The sequence below is a fragment of the Ipomoea nil genome, unplaced genomic scaffold, assembly GCF_001879475.1.
Source record: "Ipomoea nil cultivar Tokyo-kokei standard unplaced genomic scaffold, Asagao_1.1 scaffold3025, whole genome shotgun sequence".
NCBI lineage: Eukaryota > Viridiplantae > Streptophyta > Magnoliopsida > Solanales > Convolvulaceae > Ipomoea > Ipomoea nil.
This window is the reverse complement of record NW_017619453.1, coordinates 1,082,847-1,103,795: the sequence shown is the minus strand read 5'-3', so window position 1 is coordinate 1,103,795 and position 20,949 is coordinate 1,082,847. Positions and strand designations below refer to the sequence as shown.

At 35.4% G+C, this 20,949-nt stretch overlaps 2 protein-coding genes across 2 annotated transcripts; both read left to right on the top strand.

The window, feature by feature from the left end:
- The first annotated feature begins 885 nt into the window (after positions 1 to 885).
- LOC109163418 lies at positions 886 to 2,936 on the top strand. Its single transcript, XM_019312162.1, has 3 exons — positions 886 to 1,632; positions 1,871 to 2,006; positions 2,158 to 2,936. The coding sequence occupies exons 1-3, from the start codon at positions 886 to 888 to the stop codon at positions 2,934 to 2,936; spliced, it is 1,662 nt and encodes a 553-aa protein (XP_019167707.1).
- Positions 2,937 to 2,969: 33 nt separating this feature from the next.
- Positions 2,970 to 3,971, top strand: LOC109163417. The gene has a single exon (XM_019312161.1). The coding sequence runs from the start codon at positions 2,970 to 2,972 to the stop codon at positions 3,969 to 3,971; it is 1,002 nt and encodes a 333-aa protein (XP_019167706.1).
- The last annotated feature ends 16,978 nt before the right edge of the window (positions 3,972 to 20,949 follow it).

The following is a 20,949-nucleotide window of genomic DNA, read 5'->3' as shown; positions in this document are numbered from 1 at the left end:
GGTCCAAACACTATAAGCTTGCTAACTCTATTCCTTTTAGGAATAGGGGTTGGGTTTAGAGATGAGGGTCCACAGACTATGGTGAGCCTTTTCCTAATTAATTATTGTAATTTAATTCTTTCTTTTGGGCAATTGGTTAAATGATTAATTGGTTTTAAGGGTCGTAACACGGGGTGTTACAATCTTTCTCGCATCGACTTAAATGAATCTTCTAAGCTGGAACGTCCGGGGCCTGCTCACCTCACGGTGCAGGCTTAGATGGCTAATCCATCGTGAGCACATACACTTGGTTTCGATTATTGAACCTTTACTTGTTGCTGATCAACTGGACAGATATGTTCGGGACTTTCACTTCTCGGGTGGCTTTGCGTCCCGAGAGACTAAAATCTGGTTGCTATAGTCAAATTCTTTTGACATCGAAGTTGCAATAGACAGTGATCAGTTAGTTCTTTGTAAAGCTCGTTACATTCCGTGGGACTTTTCGTTTGATTTCATAGCGGTGTACGCAAAACATACGAGAACAGACATGGCTCTTTTGTGGTCGCAGCTCAGGGCCTGCCTGACGAGTTTTGGGCCAATTCTCCTAGGAGGAGACTTCAACGTAATCTCAAGCATTTCATAATACAGGGGTAATGCTATACCAGCTCTGGGGTGCATGTCCGACTTCTCAGACTTTATAGCAGACAACGCACTTCTTGATCTCGCCACTTTAGGCAGCCTATACACTTGGCAGGGGATCCGAACCACGGGGGAAGTTTGGAAGAGGCTAGACCGTTTCTTGATGAACACTGCTTTGAGGGATTATTTCACGGAGGTGAGAATAAATGTTCTGACCAGGACATCTTCGGATCATTCCCCAATTCTGCTAAATGAGCCAATACGTCGATGTCTTGCCCAAAACAATTCCATTTTCAAAGCATGTGGATCACCCACCTAGGTTTCAGGGCTGTAGTCAGCAGAATTTGGAATCAACCTGCAGAAGGAGGGGGAATGCGGGCTCTCGCTTTTAAGCTAAAGCAGGGCCTTTGGTCTTGGAACCGTGACACTTTTGGGAATGTTTTTGACCGAATAGATTTGGAACAAGCAACAACGGAGGCTGAGAATGCTTTTGATGAAGACCCTTCGCCTGTCAACCGTGAGTTTCTACACAAGCAGCGAGCGGACCTTCTTCAGCCTTTCAAACAGGAGGAAATATTCTGGAAACAAAAGGCTCGCGTGAAGTGGCTTAAAGAGGGAGACTCTAACACCCGTTTCTTTCATTCTGTGGTTAAAAACAGGGACCGAATGCAGCGAATTAGTGCTATCAGAAGTGGCACAAGGGAGCTCTTCACGACTCAATCTGCTATACAGGAAGAAGTAGCATCTTTTTACTTCAGGCTAGACTGTTCAGGCGTGGAACCTCTTTTACAATGCCTTCCAACGAACCTAATTGACGCAGACATCTCTCATTTAACCCTTCCTCTCTCAAGCGAGGAGGTTAAAGAAGCGGTGTGGAAGTTGGATCTAGACAGCGCAGCTGGCTCTGATGGATTCTCGGGAGCTTTCTTTAGAAGTTGTTGGGACATTGTAGAAGAAGACGTTTTCATGGCGGCCCGGGATTTCTTCTCCGGCGTACCTCTACCTCGCGCGATGGCAAGTGCTCACATAGTTTTGATTCCAAAAAAATAAAGATAATCCGGACACTTTCGCGGATTATCGCCCGATCTGCCTCTGCACCTTTGCCAAAAAAATTTTCACTCGAGTGGTCACCTCTCGGCTAAGCACTATTCTGCCCAAGCTTATGTCAAGAGAGCAGGCAGGTTTTGTTAAGGGTTGAAGCATTAAAGACAATGTGTTGCTGGCTTTTGAACTCCTGTAATTCATTAACAAGCGGTGCCGGGGAGCGAATGTTGCGGTGAAGCTTGATATGATGAAGGCCTTTGATCGGCTTTCTTGGCCCTTTCTGGATAGGTTTGGGTTCCCTGTGGCTTTCACTAATCTGGTCTTGAACAATCTGGAAGCAACACGTCTGTCAGTCTTGGTAAACGGGGTCAGCTGCGGTTTCTTTCAGCCGACGCGGGGGGTTATTATCACCATACTCGTCGAGACTAGGATGCACCATTGTTACTCACTTGGCATTTGCAGATGATATTATAATTTTTGTCAATGGTTCTACAGGCTCACTGAAGGCTCTTTCAGATGTGCTAAAACAATATCAGGCCGGGTTCGGACAGAAAATCAATTATAACAAGAGCTTCTTCGTTACTTCCAAGCACTATTATACGGGAAGGTTGTCCACATTGTCGCACATTCTGTCTATGCAGCACTGTACTCTACCTTTCCGCTACCTCGGAGTAAACATGTTCGCGGGGAGTAACAGAGTACATTACTATTATCATCTTCTAGAACAAGTTAACAGCAGGCTTCACTCTTGGCAACGCAAGCTGCTATCTCCAGGAGGGAGGCTGACTCTAATTAAGCATGTATTGGCAATGATCCCGTTATATACAATGGCTTCTGTACCTTTGCCAAAGCAAATTGAAAAAGCTCTTGAGTCAAAGTTCGCTATGTTTTTTTGGGGAATCATAGATAGAAAGCCGAAACGGCATTGGCTGGCGTGGAAAAAACTCTGCTTACCGACTGAAGAGGGCGGTTTGGGTGTCCGCTGTCTTGCGTCCATCCAAGAAGCGTTCTCTGCAAAGCTGTACTTCAATTATCTAAAAGGGGGTACCTTGTGGAGCTCATTCATGCAGGAACGCTATCGTGGTGATTTCTCAATTACAGCTGCCTCGCACACCTGGAGGAGAATGCAGCTCGTGAGGGATTTGGTGGAGGAAAATACAACATCATCAGAGTCAGTATTGTGGATGCCGTCGATTTATGGTAACTTCTCCTTCTCTGTTTACGATTTGGTCCGGCCAACGGTAGGAAGGAGTTTACCCTCAACAGCCATTTAGGGAGCTTTAATCCCTTCGAAGATTTCTGTCTTCATGTGGCGTCTACTGCGAAGACTGCTACCTTTCCCGAATGTTCTTCAAAGCTTTGGTTTTTGGTTGCCTTCGGTCTGCCCTATCTGCTTAGCTGCAAGCTCGAGCATGGAGCACTGCCTCTACCATTGCAGTGGCGTCCAGATGGTATGGAGGCATTTTGACAAAATTTTTGGCTTTGGCTCACGCGGCGGCATCTCGGTGAGGGAGGTTTTCCAGAATTGGTGGCTCCATGACTCCTCATCGCTTGGTGGCTACGCATGTTTGCTCCCTTGCCTTGTTCGGTGGACTTTGTGGGCTGCTTACAATGAATGTCTTTATAATGGTACACCCTTTTCCCCCTCAAGAACTATTCGAAAGATTAAATCGGAAGCGCTTTTGCTCTCCCTTGCTCGGAAGCCGCGCTGTAAGGGATCAATGGGCAGTCTTCTGGTTGCTGAAGGCTTGATTGCCCACATTTATTCTCCGCTACGACGTACTACAGTTTGGGTCAAGTGGATGGCTCCGCCGTCGGTGAGATTAAAGTTGAACTCGAACGCCTCTTTCTCTGTGCACGGCGTGGCTGGTGGCGCCTGCCTAAGGGACGCAAGCGGCCATCTTGTAGTGGGTTTATGCTATCGTCTTGGCGCTGCATCCTCAGCTCTTGAAGCGGAGGCTCTAGCATTACAAAATGCCATTTTGTGGTGCGAGGTCACTGCGACACGGCCTCACTTGGTTGAGGCTGACTCACTTACTCTAGCAAAATGTGTGTCCTCGCCGAGGGAGTTGATACCGTGGAGGATACGTGAGCCAGTTCTCTACATCCGGGCTTGCCTTTCAGAATGGGGCTCTACCATTCGACATGTCTTCCGGGAAGCAAACCAGGTGGCAGATGCACTAGCAGAGGAAGCTCTCAACACTGATCCCAAAGTTTTCAGTAGCTTTGTTCTTATGCCTAACAAGGTTAAATTAGCTATGATGTATGATCTAAGAGGCTTCGCTTCTCACCGGATTGTTCGCATTTAATAAATGTCCCCGTTGCTTAAAAATAAAGGTTGTAGTATCCTTGTGATACATTTTTATTGTTGAATAAAAACAAATTGTTCCATTTATGTGTGTTGAACTTTGTATATTTTAAAATATTCTTGTATGATAGTTTTAATATATAAAAGATTCAATAAGGATGTTTTGAGCATCACGTAGCATTATCTAGAAAAATGCTAAAATGGCTTAACGGCCGTAACGAAATGTAACAAATGTGTTACATGTTGAAATCCCGTAAAAGGACTTCGGTTCTGGTTCATGTAGAACGATAAGGATTTCAAGGATCAATTTTTCAAAAATTGGGATAACTGTGTAATCGCAAGTGTCGCAGCTCAAGTGTTGAATGTTTTAATAATGTTCTTGGTACAATTATATAAGCTTGATTCAACTAGTTGGAAATTTGGTTGATTTGATCTTTTTTGTTATAATTAACTCGATCAAAAATCTGAATTATACTAGTATGGAATATAATTTGAGACAAATTATTGGGACATCAAATTAAGCTTGAGCTTAACGGAAAATGCTAATTAAATTTAGCATTGTTGAAGTGCTAATTGTAGTGCTTAATAGCACTGGACGTCCAAAATGTTGAATAACACTGTGCAAGGGGCTAATTAAATTTAGCGTTGTAAAGCGCTTTGTGACTAGCACCTTAAGGAGGTTTGGCTAATTGTGTAATTAGCTAATAATCTTAGTGCTAGGTAGCACTGAAATTATAAAATAAGCAACCGACCATTGCTGTAAGTTTATAATTTAAAGCAATAGAAATTGCTTTGGAATCGGTGCGTTAGTTTGGCAGCAATGATTCGTGCTTGGTATATCATGATTCGTGCTTCATTCCTAAGGCACTGATTCGTGCTTCAATTTCGGAAGCACTGATTCGTGGTTTTGGCTTCGGTCAATCCCGAATGGATTCGAAAGTGCTGATTCGTTCGCACCAACAAGATGTGTTAATTAGTAGCACACGCTTATTCTTTATTAGAATAAAGGAGAAAAAAAAATTAATCGTGACTTAATGCGGTTACGAACGATCGATGTGGTGAACATGAAACACCTATTGGTGATTTCTGCGCAAGCATTGGTATCGTACTCGGGCGTACGACACGGTATTCACCTCAATCGAACATTATTACCGAACATAAAATATCAAGACGTTGATAAGTTCGGGTTTAACTTAAGGTATGTGGGGTGAGACAATACTTTGGACAAGTAAGTACCTTTTAAATAAGGTTACCCACATGAAATTCTTACGAATTGTGGGTACGTAGGAGGTTTTCTTTCTAATGCCTGAAATGTGGGGGTGTCTTGCCAAAGGCGTTTTGGTTCTTAGTACACGAGTCCTATGTTTTGGACGTACATAAGAACACGATAAATTGAACCAAAAAATTCATTACTCTTTAGAAGATGCATATCTGTGAAGGTTCAATAAAATGACCTAGCACGTTGAAATGATCTTTCGACGTAGCTATGGTTGGAGGGTATGAAAGAGAACCCGAGCTCAAAGCTAGACGTAGCAAGAGAGCTAGGATTGGAAAATCCTTTGGTCCGGATTTTCTGATATGGTTGTTAGAAAATGAGCCTTGAAAACGTATGTAGAAGTTGTGACTTCTACGGATGGACCAATATGAAAGAGGCAAAGAAAAAGTGAAGTAGATTCTATCTTAGAAAATCATACTTGGAACTGGTTGTTTTTCATCCGGGTTGTAATACCTCTAGATCCTAAGTGGATCACTGTTGGAAGATAAACCGGTTGGTAATATTGAAGTAAATGGCCAGGCTTGTAATTATATATTACATGCAATGCGAGTGCCATGGTTACTTCGATATGTATTCTCTTGTGATGAGAATGAAATCTATTAGTATGATACTTGCCACAGCCGTTTAGCGAGACTTGGAAGTTCATCGAAATTGATGTATCACTTTCTTAATAGACATGGAACAACCTGAGGGTTTTGTGGTTCTGAGCTATGGAAAGAAAGTGTGTAATTGGTGAGATCATTGTATGGTTCAAAACAATTGCCTTAGTATTTGGCATGTTAGGTTTGATCATACAATGATGACCAACGAGTTTAGTATAAACAAAGGTGACAAGGGTCTACATAATGCGTACGATAGACGAGGTTATCACTATTTGTCTATACACGATAAACTCATCGTGGGTAGTAACGATCAATGATCAAATCTACTAGGAACGTGTTAAAATTGAGATTTGACATAAAGGACATGGGTTTGGCGGATTTAATCCTCGGGATTAAAATTGTGAGAAGACCGGATGTTCTGTGGTAAAGCCAATCTCAGTTGTGTTGATTGAATCCTTGCAAGGATGATGATCAAATGTCTTAGACACCGTTAGATACTAACGTACAACCAGTCAATAATTACGGAGATTGTATTTCTCATGGAGAATAAATTCAGATTATTGGTAGTTTAATTGTATCTAATGGGTTGTGTCGAATAAGCAAGGAGAACCTTGGGACTTTGTCATTCACCAATAAGAATTTGGAGTCCTTAAATATGAATATCGGACAATGTGGGCCAATACTCTCAAAACCATTAACTCCTCCCGGTTCCCAAACTCTTCTAAAATTCTCAACATGCTCCATTAAAGGGAGTTCCTCATTTAAGTCTTGTGTTCTCCCAACTACATTTTCCTTCAAATTCTCTTCAAATGGACAACTTTCAATGTGATCCTTGTCACCTACTTCCATATTCTCTTTCCTTTCTTCCTCAACACTCTCATCTTTTGTTTCTTCCTCAACACCATCATTTTCTTGCACTTCTTCAATTGGACCATCTTCTAGTTGCTCCTTATAACCATTCCCTTGCAAGTTTACACTTTCTCCCAAACTTGGTGTTTCCATCTCAATGCACTCATCATAAACCTCATCGTCTTCAACTTCAAGGTCCTCGCCTATCTTCTCTTTCTCTTCAACCACATGACCTTCATTTGGCAAGAGCAACTCTTGTAGAACCTCTCCTTTGGAAAACAATTCTTGAACGGGTTCTTGAGTTGTCAAACCTTGTATTTGAGCCATCATGTTGTCTAGTAGAACTTGTTGCTCATTCATTTGCTTAAGCATGTTGGCCATCATAAACTTCATCACGGGAAGCAACAAATGCACCTGATCCCTTCCCTATATATATATATATATATATATATATATCGAATAATATTTTATATATTTTCATGTGTATATATAAATATTATTTTGCAATATTAAATCGAATTTGGTTCATTATTTCCAACATAATTTAGCCATGCTTGGCTAAATTCCATTAGAGACTCTTGGGTAAAAAGTGTTTATAAACCTATGTGCCTGTGCTCTTAGATTCTTGAATATATTATTATTTGGGTTTTAAACTTATGTGTGCGATTGAGTTTTATATTGTTGTTGCTAGTAGGTACGGTCGTAATTACTTGTTTCTTTGCTTTATTTGTGTCACAACGGGAGTTGGGCATAATTTAGGACACACACAATTGCACTTAACTATTATTGCACCTTGGGAGAGGCCGTGTATGTTAGGGAGTTTTAATTCTTGATTATTGCACATCGTGAGATGGTAGTAGTTAGGAATTTATTATGAATGCTTGTTGTCGTTCTTAATGGGTGTTTATATCACGGGAGTGAATATTCATTAGGGTTAGAGATTACGGGAGTAACTCTATACCATCTTTGCAATCTCACACTAGTTTAAATCCAGATTTAATATTACATTAGGTTAAGCAGTAGAGGATTAAACACTTGAATCCTAGGAATCTCATTTTCTCTCTATTGATTTCAAAACCCTGATTCATTGCTTTGCTTTATTTATTTATTGCAACCTTCAATCATTATCATTAGGATTAACTTCTCATGAATAAATTAGTAACTAGTGCTTAATACCCCACTTCCCTGTGAATCAATTACCCGATGCTCCGAGTTTTATTTGTTTAAAAATATACTACAATCATATCGCTACACTTCCCTACGTGTCTAAGTTTCTTAATGATTTCTTTTAATCTATTCCGAAGTAGTGCATATTAGGAGGGTTTATGTGGATCCATCAAATCTACTTTTTTAAAAAAAATAATAATAATAACAGGCTAATTTATTAATCATAAGCAGTTTATAATTCAGATCGATAGAATGGTAATACATTCTTTACAGTCAGAATAGAAACAAATTTCCTAGCAATGATATAGAAAACTTGGATCGCAGACTGTTTTACAAATTTGAAGCCGAAGTTGTTGGATGAACTCGGCGCTTCTTCATAGATCTGGTCAAATATAGCCAAACCTGACTCTGATGTGACCATTTTATCATTCCACGCTTATGAGAAGAACTCGCGAAAGAAACGAGAAGAAAAAACTCGCCGAAAGAGACGAGAGGGAAACACTCGCCAGAGAGACGAGAGGAAACAAACTAGTCAAAGGAACAAAGAGATAACGTACTTTTTTTTGACCAAAAGAAAGCAAAATAAATGGAAAAGAGGGTAGAAAACCTGTTAGATCTGGAGAGTCTCTGAAGCTTTCTCTGAAAACGATCGGAGATGATTTGAGATCTAACACTTATTCTTAAAATAGTCGGAGGATGGAGTCTACTAATGGCACCGTCAGCTCAATGCTCCATCAGAGCGTCGGCCGGCAACACCAAGTCGTAGAGGCTTTACTTCTTGAGAGGAGATGAAAATGGGAGAGAAAGCAAATTTAGAGAGAGAATTTCAAATCTACTATTAATACGTCAAATTTACTGCCATCCAATCTATATCTGCCAATAGTAGATGAGATGTGAATCTACTAAAGTGAAAAAGTTCATGTGGATTCATCAAATCCATGTAATTTACATGGTCACGGTAGCTGTTGATTTGGTTTGAAGTGATAACCGATTAAGTTAAGGCAATCTATAATGGTGTAATGGTACCCGAGTTGGACTTTCATTTCGAAGGTTGTGTGTTCAAGTTTTTGTGGAGGCGTTATTGGTTTCTTGTGAAAAAGAAGTTAAGGCAATCAGATGAAATTTATTCTATGCATACTCTCAAAGAGTGTATGTAGGTTTTCATCCGCACTCAAAAATTTTTAATAATAATAATACATTTTGGGACCACAACTCTTTCAGAAAATTAAATATTACGCTAAAATCTATCCTCTAAGAAATGCAATTAGGAGCTTATAGCTTATTTTAATCTACTATAAGTTATAAGATTATTTGATAATGTTTCCAAAATAAACTAGTAGCTTAAAATAAAAGCTTATTTTGAAAGGCTACCTCGCTACCCTAGGTAGCGTTTCAAAAATAAGCTAGTAGCTTCTAAACTTTGTTTTCCATATTTATCCTATTATTTTAAATAAATGACGTCATTTACCCCAACCCTTCTGGTCTTTTCTCTTTTCCAATTTTTTTATTAATCATCGTTCTGCGACTCCTTCATCGCCAAACATCCTCCTTCATCTTCATTCAAACAACTCTTCAGCAACCTTGTAATCCCTGGTATGATTTTTCTTGATATTTTGTGTGTTGTTGTTATATATGTTCTTTGGGTGCGTTTGTATGTGAGGCAAAAATTTGTCTAGTGATTTTTTTCTTTCACTTTGTGTGTTAGTCGTAGGGAAGTGAAAATGAAAATATTTCTGTATATTATGTTAGGCGATTTTGATTTCAAATTCGGTGTCTTGTCCGCTCCTATTTTAGGATATTGCCGATTGCTTGTTCGGCTCTAGGTTTTTATTTTAAAATGTATATTTTACTTGAATTGGTTGTGATGCCTCCTGAGCATCAATTCTTGCACAACAGTTTTAGGGGTTTCCATCTTGATTCTTGAATATACCCTTTTCACTTCTGCTTTGTTGTGTCTAGTTTTCTTGTTAATTTGGATTGGCCAATCATATTTTTTATATGTACCAAAAAAAAATTATTTTTCAGAGATGGTTGCATGTATTCTGCTTGTTGATAAATGTCAAAGACACACACTTTTAAGGTCCATTGAGGGTGAATTCTATGCTAAAAGCAATCCTTTGTGTAGTAATATTGTGCCAATTAGCTATGTTTTGCTTTGTATTAGAAATTACCACCACACTTTACGTTTTACAGGTTTTTAGGTAAGTTTCGGGCTTAAACAGGGCAAAGTGGCACAACCAGAATGAAAGCGGGATAAGAAGACAAGTCGGGACCAAGCCACGAGGCCACAACGTGCGTTGTAGCACGCGTTGTGGAGAGGCAAAACAGGGCTGATTTCCAGAAAGTTTCACACCCAGCACAACGTGCGTTGTGACGCACGTTGGGCAGAGTAAGTTCCCAGACAACACACGTTGTCCGGGCGTTGGAAGCTGCATTGATAGGGCTGCAAAAGGAATTGAAAGGGAAGTCTATTTAAGTTGTTTTAGATAAGATTTGTAGGGAGGAACACAATTTTAGAGAGAGAATTTGATAGATTAGCATTTAGAAAAATAGAGAGAAAACACTTTTGTAAAAGACTTTTGGTAGATTCAAGCTTTGTTTCTTGAGAGATTGATTGAAGAAAGAGCTTGACAAACTCCATTTCAAAAGATCTTGCAAGACTTGATTTCATTTCCTAATCTACTTTGGGTATTATTTCTACTCTTTTCAATTTCTACTTGCTTTGCTAGGGTTAGATCTATGAATGCTTTTATGATTTCCATGTCTATTGTAGGCTAGCTTAGTTAGGGTTTGGATTGTGGAAGTGTGTATTGATGATACTTCTATGACTTAGTTCTTAAATTAGGGATTTATTGATTGCATTGCTTCTACGTCTTGTTGTTGGGGATTGACTTGTTTGTATCCTAGGAACTTGATCACCTCATTTGGTGTTTGAGGGATTGACATATGCTAGGTCAATCCAAGCACCCATCCTTAGCATTTTCTAGCTCAAGGAACCCTACGGGGCTTGGTTGGGAAGGAGTTGAAGGCAAGATATTCGAGAAAGCTTTAGGTGAAAACCTAAACAAGGTCCTAGTAGTCTAAGTTACCAAAGGACGTAAGCCACTCCCTAGACTTAGCAATGGTATCCTCTTTCCCTATGTCAAATGATCCCCTAAGCATCTTCATCCACACCAATCAATTCAACCATACTTGTTTTTCATTTGTTCATTGTTTGTTAGCATTCATTTCATTAATTAACTACGACGTTATTCTATTGTGTGCACGTGACATGCTTGCAATTATTATCGATGTCGTTACTTTCCAAAATTAACAACTTAGGAGTAACTTCGAGCGGCTATCCCTGGGAACGACATAATCCGGGATGGCTCTTCACTTGAGCACAAATAAGAAAAATTAAATCCAATGTTTTTTCAAATAAAATTCTTATATGCAATAAAATATTAATTCTTTATATCTCAAAAATAAATAAATTTTATTATTTTAGTAGTATATAAATTTTTACTTAATGTGAGAGCATAATCAAGGACGGAGATGATGAGGGGAGGCCAATCACGGTTTAAGAGTGGACAATTAAATCCATTAATATTCATTTAATATATATCAAAATACATCATTACATTACAAATATACTAAAATTTAGAACATATCTATTGCATATTACAAAAATCATCTATAATTGAATATATACTAAATTGTTTTGCAATTTGCTTTTCAATGTACACTAGCAAATAATCATTAAGAAATTGATCATCCATCTGGTTGATGGATTTCCTTGAAATATTATTGAGTTCAATCAAAATCTACAACGACCTTTAATCAAACTAGCTCTATGTACTGGGACGGTGTCCCTTCTGACTCTATTTTCGCTTTATTCTAATAGCCTAGGTTGGGTCCGTTTACAAACAGAAAACTGTTCTCTGTTTTCTGTTTTCGAATTTTTCAGTTTTCGTTCTCAATTTTTCATTCTCTGTTTTCTGTTTAGAAAACTTGTTTACTAACAGAAAACCGTTCTCTGTTTTCAGTTTTCTAATTTTTAGTTTTCACCTAAAATTTAGATTCTATAATATTAATATTTTTTTGAGCTAATATTTAAAATATTTTTTTGGATATATTCATTTGAATGGCATATATATGAATATATAACTTTTACTTTAAATTCTAATATATTTGAGATTTCAATATCCGATATCTGGACCGGACTTGTATTATGATGTAACATAATTAAAAATATTCGAACTAATAATCTATTGAGTTCAATCAAAATCTAAAACATTATATAGAGTTTAATTCTTAATTTTGATAATGTAAATAATGTCTAACTTTAAAGTGTATGCAAATAAACTATGTTTAAATAAGTAAATTAAGTAGAAAAGATAGAAAATAGTGATAAGTAAAATAAGATGATAATAATGAATGTAATCATAGTAATGTGGTTATAGTGACATATAACTAAATAGATGATAGCTGATTCTATTTTCCATTTCGAAAATAGTTTTTAAGTGTGTTCCAGTTTTCTAGAAATTTCCAGAAATTATTTTTAGTTTTCAAAATGAAAAACTGTGTTAGTAAACATGTTTTCTGTTTTCTATTTTCCAATTTCTGAAAATTGTCAGAAATTTCCCATTAGTAAACGGCCTTAATCTTTTAGGAGTAATTTGTTCCATTTTTTGTCTTCATTTATTTATATGATTAAGACCATTCAATACCCACTTTTTTTGACTTTTGAAGTGTTGTGTCCATTTTTTTAAAATTTCTTGTCGCCCTCCAATGATCCACTTGATTCAATTTTCTTCAAAAACACATGTACAAATAAAATCGTAAATAAATAATTAATTGACCTTTCTTTCAATTTTTTATTTTAATTTTAAAATAAATAAATAATTAATTAGGATTTAAAATAATTTTTGTTTGAAATTATTTTTTAGGAATCTTTACTGGGTGTTTGGTTGAAGGGAATTTAAATTCCCTTCTCATTTAATTCTCACCTAATTCTAAAGGCCACAAAATTCCCTTGTTTGGTTGAAAGGAATTGTTATTCCATGGAATTGCAATTCCCCCATTTTCATGGAATTAAAATCTCATGGCCCCCCCTGGAATTTTAATTCATGGAATTTTAGGAAGAAAAAAAGATAGTGATGAGTCAAAATTACCCCTTCCTTTTTCAACCTTAAATTAATGCCTAACAACAACAATGGACATTTTTGACTTTATACTACTTATTCTCTTTCAATTCCCATATATACCAAACATTGGAATTGAAATTCCCAGTAATTCTATTCCTGTTAACCAAACACTGGAATTTAAATTTTCACTTTATTCCCAGTAATTCATATCCCATGTAATTGTAATTCTTTTCCCACGTAATTTCCCCTATCCAACCAAACGCCCTGTTAGTAGTAATGTGCTATAAAATAGAAAAAAAAAATGATATTTCTTGTCTCTCGTTACTTAGCTCAATGGTTCAAGGATTACCTTAATAGATTATACAACTATATAAAGGAAATGCATTCCTTTTGTGGTTTTCCCTAATCTAAACATTGAGTTAATTCCACCAGAGGTCCCTTATCTTTGGTGGCAATTCCAAATTTAGTCTCACACTATCATTTTTGCTATTTTAACATCCCAGACTATTAGTTTTTGGATACTTTTAGTTCTTCTCATGACTTTTCCTATTTTTAGTAAGGACATTTTTATTTTTTCATATTTTTTTTGTTATTTTTTTGGTTCCAACCAGTTTAATTGGTTTAGGACTTTAGGTAACCTCGGCTTTTTAGTAACCATATTTTTCAACCGATTTTAATAAAGTTTTAAACAAATTAAACCGGTTAAAACCGAAAAAAAATAATAAAAGAAAAATATGAATATACAAAAATGCCCTTACTAAAAATAGGAAAGTCATAAGAAGGACTAAAAGTGTCCAAAAAATAATAATCTGAAATGTTAAATGACAAACACGATAATTGAAAACTAAATTTTAAATTGCTACCAAAGACAAGGTACCTCTGATGAATTTAATTCTTTAAACATTCTATTTAATAAAAAGTTGGAATAAGGGTCATAGAAAGTTGCATCACCTTCCTTAGATTTAAGGAATGCAACGGCTGCCTACCTCATATAGTCATATATATGAATAAAGTGATCATTGGATCGCCTCCCTCGGATTTGAGGAAGGCGATGTGGTAGTCAAAGGCAGTCCGAAGGAGGTTAACTACTGTCTGACGGTGGTCAGTGATAATCAACGGAGATCGGACAAAGATCTAGCGACCAAGTAAATAAAATCATGTTACGTCATCAAATTTTACTGATAAATAAGATTTATATGAACAATTTTATTAAATTTAAGTACTTAGTTACAACTCTTTACATCACGTTTGGTTCGTTGAAAAATATTTGTAAAGGAATGAAATTGAATTTCTATAGAAAATAAATTTTAAGAAAATGGATTCCATTGTTTGGTTGGTGGAAAATAAATTACTGAGAATATGAATTCTAGTATTTGGTTGGGTTTGGAGTGGTAACAAATAATCGGTATAATGACAAATATAACCCTACGCAACAATAATAATATAATAATAATGAGTAATTAATAAAGTATGGTGAGGGCAAAATTGTCATACTAATTTTCCATGGAAAACAAAATACCTAGGATGAGCTAGGAAAAAGTTTTACTTTTTCTTGAAGAAAATTTTTTTTAAATGATAAATGTTTTCCATCCAACCATCCAACCAAACAACATAAAACACTATTTTTCGTCCACTTTTATTAGAGAAACATATTTCATGAAAAATATTTTCATCCAACCAAACGCCCCTTAATGTTTGATGGTTTAATTATTTGAAGGGCCTATTTGAACTAACACTACCCTACATTTTATATCCTTGTCTAAAAAATTTCACCTGAGGTAGCATACTTACAATTAAAACAGAGTTGTCCTGTATATTAGGTACAACTAACTAAAACCCCACTTGGGATATTTAGAAGGGAAAATGGTAGTTTTAACCTTTTAATTGTGAGAAAATAATTAATTAAGTCCCTTAATAATACGCATTATCAAATTTGGTTTCTGAGTGAGAATTTAATCTTTTAGGAGTAATTTGTTCCATTTTTGTCTTCATTTATTTATATGATTAAGACCATTCAATAAACCACTTTTTTGACTTTTGAAGTGTTGTGTCCAGTTTTTAAAAATTTATTGTCCTTCAATGATCCACTTGATTCAATTTTCTTCAAAAACACATGTACAAATAAAATCATAAATAAATAATTAATTGACATTTCTTGCAAATTTTTTATTTTTATTTTAAAATTAAAAAAATAATTAATTAGGATTTAGAATAATTTTTGTTTGGAATTACTTATTAGGAATCTTTAGTAGTAATGTGCTATAAAAACAAAAAAATGGCATTTCTCACCTCACATGACTTAGCTCAATGGTTCAAGAGTTACCTTGATAGATTATACAACTATATAAAGGAGATGCATTCCTTTTGTGGTTTTACCTAATTTACACATTCTATTTAATAAAAAGTTGGTATAGGGTCAAATTGACCCTTCAATTATAGGTCAAAGTGTAATTAGTCCTCTAAATTAAGAAAAGCTCCAATCAGACACATGATCTCTTCACTTTTATGCAATTTAACCAATAAATTCTGAAATTTGTGCAATTAGCTTAGTTCGTAGGTAAACTTAAGGTAATAGCAGGTAAAATTATTTTTTAAAAAACAAAAATAGCTTAAAATAAATTATTTTTCTTAAAAAAAAAAAAAAACACACATCCCAAAGACGCCGATAGTTCCGTTTCTCCGTCCAACTGGAATATATTGAATAAGAAAAATCCTATTGTGTTTAATTCAATCAATAGTTGCAATAATTTAATATTAATATTATATAAATTAATTCTAGCACATATAAGAAAATTAAATCCAAAGTTGTGTCAAATAAAATTCTTATATGCAATAAAATATTAATTATTTATATCTCAAAAATAAATAAATTTTATTATTTTAGTAGTATATAAATTTTCATTTAGGGTGCGTTTGGAAACCCAGAAAATGACTTCTGGAAAATGATTTTCGAGTTTCCAGTGTTTTTCAAGAGTGGGGAAAATGAGGTCAATAGAAAATGATGTCTTAGTCGAAGAAAAATACGTATGTTTTGAGAGAAAATGACTTCCCTTTTTTTTCTTGGGGGTGGGGGGGCAATCGTTATGCTATGGACCCACGGGTAACAGTGCCGTTATGCACTGTTATCTCCTTTTTTTTTTTTTTTTTTTTTTTAATTTCAGACCGCTTCGTTATAGGAGTATGTGTTCATAATTTTATTACTATATGTTAATAACTGTACATTCATAACTCCATAACTGTACGTTCATAACTCTATAACTGTACATTCATAACTCCATAACTGTACATTCATAACTCCATAACTATACATTCATAACTCCATAATTGTACATTCATAATTTTCGAAGCTCTATGTTCACAATTTTAGAGCTCTATGTTCATAATTTTATCACTATATGTTCATAAGTGTAAGTTTATAATGTCAGAGCTCTTTGTTCATAATTCGATCAATAACTGTACATTCATAATTCCATAACTGTAGATTCATAATCTCATAACTGTAGATTCATAACTCCATGACTGTAGATTCATAACTCCATAACTGTACATTCATAACTCCATAACTGTACATTCATAATCTTCGAAGCTCTATATTCACAATTTTAAAGCTCCATGGTCATAATTTTATCACTATATGTTCATAATTGTAAGTTCATAATTTCATAATTGCATAACTGTACATTCATAACGGCATAACTGTACATTTATAACGGCATAACTGTACATTCATAATCCAAAAAAAAATAACGCCGTTAACGGTAAAACATGCGCGAATTTTGTTTTTTTTTTTTTTTAACTAAATGACGCGTTTTTTTTTTAAAAAACAACGTCGTTTTGGGCATTGTGGACACGGGTCCAGGGCATAATTTTCTGTGGGGTGGGGTGGGGGGGGGGGGGGAGGGGAGTCATTTTCCAATGGGTGCGCATGCAAAATTTTTCAGGTCTAATTTTTTGCGGGCTTTTGCGAGTCGGCCCACCAAACCCGCAGGCTAGGGTTCATTCAACCATAGCCCGCCCCATGCGGGTTGGCGGGCCCCGCGGGTCGGTTCGCGAGTTTGTTTTTTCAAAATTTTAAAAAATAAGTAAAGTCCACAAATAATATTAATTTTTTAGTATTTAATAATTAAAAAAGTTAATTTTTTTAAATGTTAATATCATGGTTGCAGTAGGTGCTGGGCGCTAAGCGGAATCTAGGCGGCGCTAGGCGGTCGCGAAAAAAACAGTAGCAGACTTGCAATTTGACAATTTTAATGAGGCTGTTTTCAACATTCAATCAAATAACACATCCAAATAAATGACATACTGACAATTCATAAGTCATAACATCAAAAAAATATTAAAAAAATAAAAACTCAAATGAAATACCCAAATACTTCAATCATCCAAAGATTAAAAGTATCAAACTAGTCTACGAGTGTATATATGTCATATTATATGTATTTGTCATATAAATGGAAAAAATTAGCAAGGTCGAGTTGGTCGGGTTAACTCGACTAACTCGACAGAAATTGACGAGTTAACTCGGCGTAATCGGACGAGTTAGGCGCTAGGAGGCTGAATTAGGCGCTAGGCGGCTGAATTAGGCGCTAGGCGGCCGGTCTCCTAGGCGGGAGCCTATGGCGGAAATCGCCATGGCCTATGGGCGCCCAACGCCTAGGCGCCGATTACTTGGTGCCTAAGCTGGATTTTTACAACCCTGGTTAATATATATATATATATATATATATATATATATATATATATATATATACACACACACACACACATACTGTGTAGTATTATATACGTATTGTTACTCTGTGTGTGTGTGTCAAAAGAGTGCTATTCACATAAGGATTTTATCAAAAGTATCAAACAATTAAAATTTTGAAGTATTCAATTCTTTTCATTTTCCTACTCATTTTCTGGAAAATGAAGCAAACACACAAAGACACTTTTCCGTTGTGTAGCCAAACACCGAAAAGGAAAATGTTTTCTGAAAAATGAGTCATTTTTCAGAAAATATTTTTCAGAAGTCATTTTCCAGAAAATATTTTTCAGAAGTCATTTTCCTGCTTTCCAAACGGAGTCTTAATGTGATAGCATAATAGATTATACAACTATATATGTTTTGTTTGGCAGAGCTTATAACTCATTTTAATCTACTATTAAGCTATAAAAACTCTGTTTGGTAATGTTCTCAAAATAAGATATTAGCTTAAAATAAGAACTTATTTTGAAATGGTACCCTAGGTAGCGTTTCAAAAATAAGTTAGCTGCAGCTTCCTAACTATTTTTTCAATCTTTATCCTTATTAATTTAAATAAATGACATCATTTACCCCCTAATTAAAATTCTTTTGGCCTTTTCTCTTCTCCTATATTTTTATTCATCCTCTTTCGTAGCTCTTCACTGCCCAGCAACTCCTTAAAGTTCCAACTCCAATCGTCCAACAATATTGCTACTTCATTATGGGATGCTATATCAGTATTATGCTAATAGTTTCATTTTAAAATGTTAAATTTTAATATGTAAACAAACCTATTTAAATTTAAAACTATTTAAATTTTATGAAGATGTCATTTTTAGTCTTCTTACATTTATCAGCTTATCAAAAAGTTAATTTTACCAAGCACTTTTAAGCATATAATAAGCTAGCTTAACAGTTCTTCAATTTTCAGCTTATAGCAGCTTATAGCTTTCAGGTACCTTTTCAGCTAGGTTTGCCAAACATAGTAATAAAGGGGATGTATTTCTTTTGCGGCTTTTCCTAATTTATACATTTTATTCAATAAAAAGTTTGCTAATTAGTACATAAACCGTAAGTAAACAACAATTTCTGATATGCATGAACTGTATAGAATAAAAATTCATCAATGACTCCACTTGGGTCTGAACTTGTGACCTCCTGAAGATGTCGGCAGTCCAACTTCTCCATCCAACTGGACTATATTGAATAAAAATCTAGTTATGTTTAATTCAATTATACACACACAATACTAATAAGAGCCAATAAAGTTCCTCAAAGTGAGGGGGGTTCGTTGTGCGCAGTGAGCACGGTCTAGCCTCTGTGGTTCATGTTCAGTTGAGTTACCATGATTTACATCCTCCCAAATGCTCTGTCGGGTCGGGATGTGGGGGGCCCTTAGGATTGGGTTTCAGCCTTTTGCAAGAAGAGCCAATAAAGTTATGCCTATAATGGGAACTACAAATGTCCGTCCAATTATTTGATGAAATGAGTGGTTCAAATTATTTTCATTTTAGTATTTTTTTTTTAATTTTTCTACTTTATCCTCTATTATATGATTTTCTTCTCTTAAATACCTCCACATTTCGTTAGTATAAACTTTAGTAACGAAATATTTCATTAATTATATATTATTCTTAACGTATTGAGTTTTATAAGAAATGTCTTAGGTTTGAATTGGAGTAAATAGAGTGCAAGACAATCACGTGTCACAATGTATTAACAAGAGTATTAGGTGCAAGCAAGATGGGTGTAGGGAAGCATATACAATGGGGAAGAAGGGAATGAACATAAAAAGAAAATGCAACAAACAAGTAGAAAACAGGGAATTGGATGGATATGACTTGTGTTTATGCATTCAATGCCCTAAGGTAGACAAGCTATGAGGCATTGCAAGACTATCATAAGGAAGAACTAATGGCACCAAAGCTATGAGGCATTGCAAGACTATCATAAGGAAGAACTAATGGCACCAATACTAGGCTACGTAGAACCATTATGAAGAGAGAATCATTATATACTCATCCAGGGACGGAGCCAGAACGGAATAGTGCGGGGGGCCAACTACGATTGAAGTACTAAATCAAATACATTGATATTCCGTTAACATATCTCAAAATAATCATTACATTACAAATTCAATAAAGTTTAGAATAATTCATTTATAATTGAATCTATATTAAATTATTTTGCAATATGCTTTGTACAGTTGAAAGAATGAAAACATTCACGCATGTTTTAAAAGACTATTGATTATTTCTTCTTCACAACATAACATAATAACAATTGTTTTATCAAATACATATACCACACAATTGTTACATTATTATGCATTTTAAATTAAATACAAAATTTATCACACAACCACAAATTTACATAATTAGCCAAACAAATGCACCTTGATATCCATGATTTAGATTCAAACAAAACAATTATTTAAGATAAACAATAGAATATGAAACAAAAATTAACCAAACAAGTAGTTAGAAACAAAAATAAAAAACAAAAATTAACTTGAAAAATATGCATGAATTTTTTTAATGACAAATTATCTTATTATAACGTATATACCGCAGATATGCATGGTTCTAGAGAGAGAAACTAGTACGTAGGTTAAATGAAGTTTAATTTGAATGTGAGTCAACAATATAGGGAATACATAATTTGAAATATGGGAGAACTGAAAAAGTTGAGAAGATGAAGAAATTTATAACTTAACCTGTAAGATTAATTAAGTGGAGGGGGACCAAATATTTTTAAAAAAACAACAAAATTTAAAAAATTCTATATAATATTTTTTAAAAAAAATTAATACCTATATAGTATTAAAAAATTTTGGGATGGGGGAGGGGGGCCAAGGCCCCCCTAAGCATCCACTTCCCTCCGTCCCTGTACTTATCCACACTCCCTTAATGGAAGCACAATCTCTTGCTACTTCCACACTCCCTTACTCCTCTCCCATAGGGGCCCTCTATGAAGAGAGAATCATTATACACTCATCCACAACATAGGCATTCTAGGTCAAGCAATCACATCATAAACTCATCAATCAAGCAATACAAATCATAGATGCATAAATCACAAGCCAATTATCCAATTCCTAGAAGAATCTAACTATATATCATGAATTAAGATCACAATCAAGCAATTCAAGTCTAGTAAGGATGAACAATGAAATGGAAAGATTAATAGATGAACTGAAAGATGAATAAGAGTTACCACACTTGAATCCT